Source organism: Oryza glaberrima, chromosome 7 (genome assembly GCF_000147395.1).
Source record: "Oryza glaberrima chromosome 7, OglaRS2, whole genome shotgun sequence".
NCBI classification, from domain to species: domain Eukaryota; kingdom Viridiplantae; phylum Streptophyta; class Magnoliopsida; order Poales; family Poaceae; genus Oryza; species Oryza glaberrima.
The window spans coordinates 14,959,833-14,963,221 of record NC_068332.1 but is presented as its reverse complement, the minus strand read 5'-3'; the positions used below and the strand labels follow the sequence as shown (position 1 = coordinate 14,963,221).

General features: G+C 40.6%; 1 protein-coding gene across 1 annotated transcript; it reads right to left on the bottom strand.

Annotated features, from left to right (window-relative positions):
* Positions 1-474: 474 nt before the first annotated feature.
* On the bottom strand, positions 475-1,770 carry LOC127778243 (non-specific lipid transfer protein GPI-anchored 19-like). The gene is made up of 3 exons (XM_052304816.1): positions 1,505-1,770; positions 819-886; positions 475-689 (listed from the first exon to the last, which is right to left on the bottom strand). Exons 1-2 carry the CDS (start codon positions 1,764-1,766, stop codon positions 834-836), a joined length of 315 nt encoding a protein of 104 aa, XP_052160776.1. The 5' UTR covers positions 1,767-1,770; the 3' UTR covers positions 475-689; positions 819-833.
* Between the last annotated feature and the right edge of the window lie 1,619 nt (positions 1,771-3,389).

The following is a 3,389-nucleotide window of genomic DNA, read 5'->3' as shown; positions in this document are numbered from 1 at the left end:
TGTAACAAAAAAAGAAACGAATTCCCTTAATAGGGGGTTTCCAAAATATGTGGGTTTTTTTTTTGCAGTGGAATATTTCAGTTCGCTGCAATATTAGATCTATACATAGTAAAACATTGTAACATTGTGAGTACACTAGGTGAAACATTTCTGATGGAACAAAAAATAAACAAAATTCCTTTAATAGAGGGTTTCCATAATATGTGAGTGATTTGTTGCAAAAGAATATTCTAATTCACTACAACATTAGATTTATACATAGTGAAACATTGCAAATACACTAGGTGAAGCATCTTTTGTGGAACAAGGGGAGGGATAAGTGGGTGGGTCCAGTGGGGGTGCGCACGTGGGGGAGGGGGAGCGACGACCGATTTTCCCACCTCCCCCGGTCAACCGATCCTAATCATTCTCGCAATAGTTGACTATAAGATAATTACGCAAATTTGCAACTGATGCATACCATATATAGCCGTATTATACGTAGATGCATAATCCTAGTATACGTAATTACATAGAAATATTGTTACTAATCAAACCTTCACGCTATTACAAATAGCAACTCATAAACACTCCTAAAGCTATTTATATGTATTGCTACTAGCTGGAGTAGCATTCTCTATACAGGCATATGTAAAGATCCTCAGGATGAAATCGCACCGTGCGCTTGCACTTACGTACGATGATATCCCCTGTGCATTACAAGATAAACACAATTTAACATAATAATTCGACGACCAAATTAAGATGCAGAAATCTTTATTCTCCAGAGATAAATAAATAAATAATTCCATCAGAACAAGAAATAAATAGCTAATTACCTGGTGATCGGTTAACTAAGGATGTGTAGGAGCAAAAGGAACAGTCGTCAATGGCGGCACTGGTTCAGCTGTGATATATAAACATAAAAAATAATTAATTTCTCAAAAAGAAACTAAACAATCCCTCTCTTTAATAAAAATCCAATCACTTATCTAGATTCATCCCTAAGATTAATTTTTTTTCAACAGATTCATGCCTGCTTCTCTTTTTTTTTTATAGAGGGAGTAGCTATATGGAGCATTCATCCCTAGTATTTTTTTTAGAAAATTTACATACACGTCCTAAAGAAAGAGTAAGTTTCAAAAAAACTACACTCTCATCAAATTATCGTAAAACTATATAATTAAAGTGTTGTACAGATTTAATACAAGATTTATCATAAAACTAAATATAAATATTTAAGGCAAGTATCACAAAACTACCGCTTTAATACCGGAATTATCACAAAACTACATATCTTTCAGTTTAAATCCCGACCACACAACTATTATGTTAAGAGCTATAAATGTTATAGTTTTGTACTTAACATGGTGCAAAATATGCAGTTTTGTGATAATTTTATTACTTAATTTATAGTTTAGTGATATTCATCTTAGATCCGTAGATTGTGATAAATTCGATCCTAAGTCTTAATTTTGTGAAATTTATTCTTGAAGAAAAGAATAGATTATAGATGGCTACTCACTTTTGCACTTGGCGAGAGTATCCACCGGCAGCGGCACGCCGCAGGCTGTCGGGAGCGACGACATGAGGCGCGCGACGTTGATCGGCTCCGGCATCATCTCGTCGATGTCGCCGCCCTCCATGGCGTGGCAGAGGCACACCGGCGCCTCGTCGACGAGCTTCCGGAAGTCGCCGCAGCACGCGGCCATCGGCTTGCTGCCGACGCGGCGGTAGTCGCCGTTGAGGTAGTCGATGCACGACACCAGCCCCGCCAGCGACGGCATGCACTGACTCGGCTCCACCGCCGCCGCCGGAGCAGCCGCCGGAGCGGGAGTTGGGACAGGTGCTGCCGTTGCCGCTGCCGGAGAGGGCGGCCGGTCGGGGATGATGCGTGGCAGTGGGATTACTTCCCACGACGGCGGCGGCCGGTTGGGCGGCCTCACCTCCGTCGCCGGCGGTGCAGGTTCGTCCGGGAGGATTGGTAGGATCCCACCTGGACCACCTGATCGGTGGCTGGGCCTCGCCGGAGGCGCCGGTGAGTCCGGGAGGATCGGCAGTAGTGGTAGTATTCCCCCCGGACCCTCTCTGGGGCTGGGCCTTGCCGCCGATGGCGGCAGGGCGGCGGCGAGGACGGCGAAAACGAGGAGGAGGATGCTCTTGGGCGGCAACATCTTGTGCTCCGGCGATGTCGATCGTACGTTGTGTGTTTGGCTTTCGCTTGGGGTGACAAAACATGTAAGGTGGCTACCCGTTTATATAGTGGAGTTGTGTGTATACATGGAGGATTTTGTAATAACCTGGGAGACTTGATTTAATTTGTCGGCTTGATGAGTTCATGGACTCGTGCATGATTAAGCATATATGCACAGCAATATTAAACTTTAGTGATAGGTTTTTTTTCTGATCGATGGCACAAGACGTAACGTGCTTGGAGCCTTTGGAGATATATATATTCGTCAGGAGATCGATCTATCAAGAGCAACTTGTAGTCTTTTTTTTTTTCCTGCAGAGAGAAAATTGTAGGTTTCTACGAATTGCGAGCAACGAAATTTTCCTGATTTGAGGATTCGTCAAGCAGAAGGTCTCCAAGTTATCTGAACATAAAACACTTCTTGTAATAACCTGGGACTTTTATAGTCCACTATCGTCTGAAAAATCCTGTGTCAAAACGCGCTATACGTTGCATGAACACACAATTATAAACTTTTTTGAAGATGGTAATTATGTACTCTAGATACAAACTACAACTAACTAATGGGACTATCTATCTATATGTCGGGAGTGGATTTTAATCCCTCGAGGGGATATCCCCTCGTATACTTTTTTCTTCCAAATTCGATGCAAATAGTTGTGAAAAATTATAAAAAAAATGATAATGTAGAGTATAATGATACCTACTAGTCTACCAAAATTCATGTTCAAATTCGATCTACACATTGAGAAACAAAAAAAACAAATTTAGATATAAACAGTACGCTACTATTCATACGCTGAATTTGCCTTTTTTTATATCTCGACGTGTGAGTTGAGTTTAGACTTAAGATTTTGTGAAGTTGTGTATATGTGTTGTATGAATGTTATCAAATTTTTCCAGAATTTTTCATAACCGTTTAGATGGTTTTTGAGCAAACGAGGGAACATCCCCTCGAGGGATTAGAATAGTTTCCCCTATATGTCGCCATATTTTTTATGAAAAAATAGTCAGCATGTATTTACATTGTAAATCCCTGAAATTATATATGTAAGTTTTAAAATTACATATGTAAATAGTATGTAATTATAGTGTAAGTAGGAAGTAATTATATAGCACTAACTATTTTATCCCTCTCTCGTTGTGTACGAGCATGTAGCAGTACTCAACGTAACACATCTGCTCGGTGAAGTTATCATATTTCTAGTGGTTATGT

What these genes read in the sequence shown, in the direction of transcription:
- LOC127778243 (XM_052304816.1), bottom strand. Translation starts at nt 1,766, where the DNA reads ATGCCGTCGCTGGCGGGGCTGGTGTCGTGCATCGACTACCTCAACGGC. An exon ending in TACTCTCGCCAAGTGCAAAA is followed by an intron (nt 887 to 1,504) that starts GTGAGTAGCCAT and finishes TATATATCACAG; the next exon opens with CTGAACCAGTGCCGCCATTG.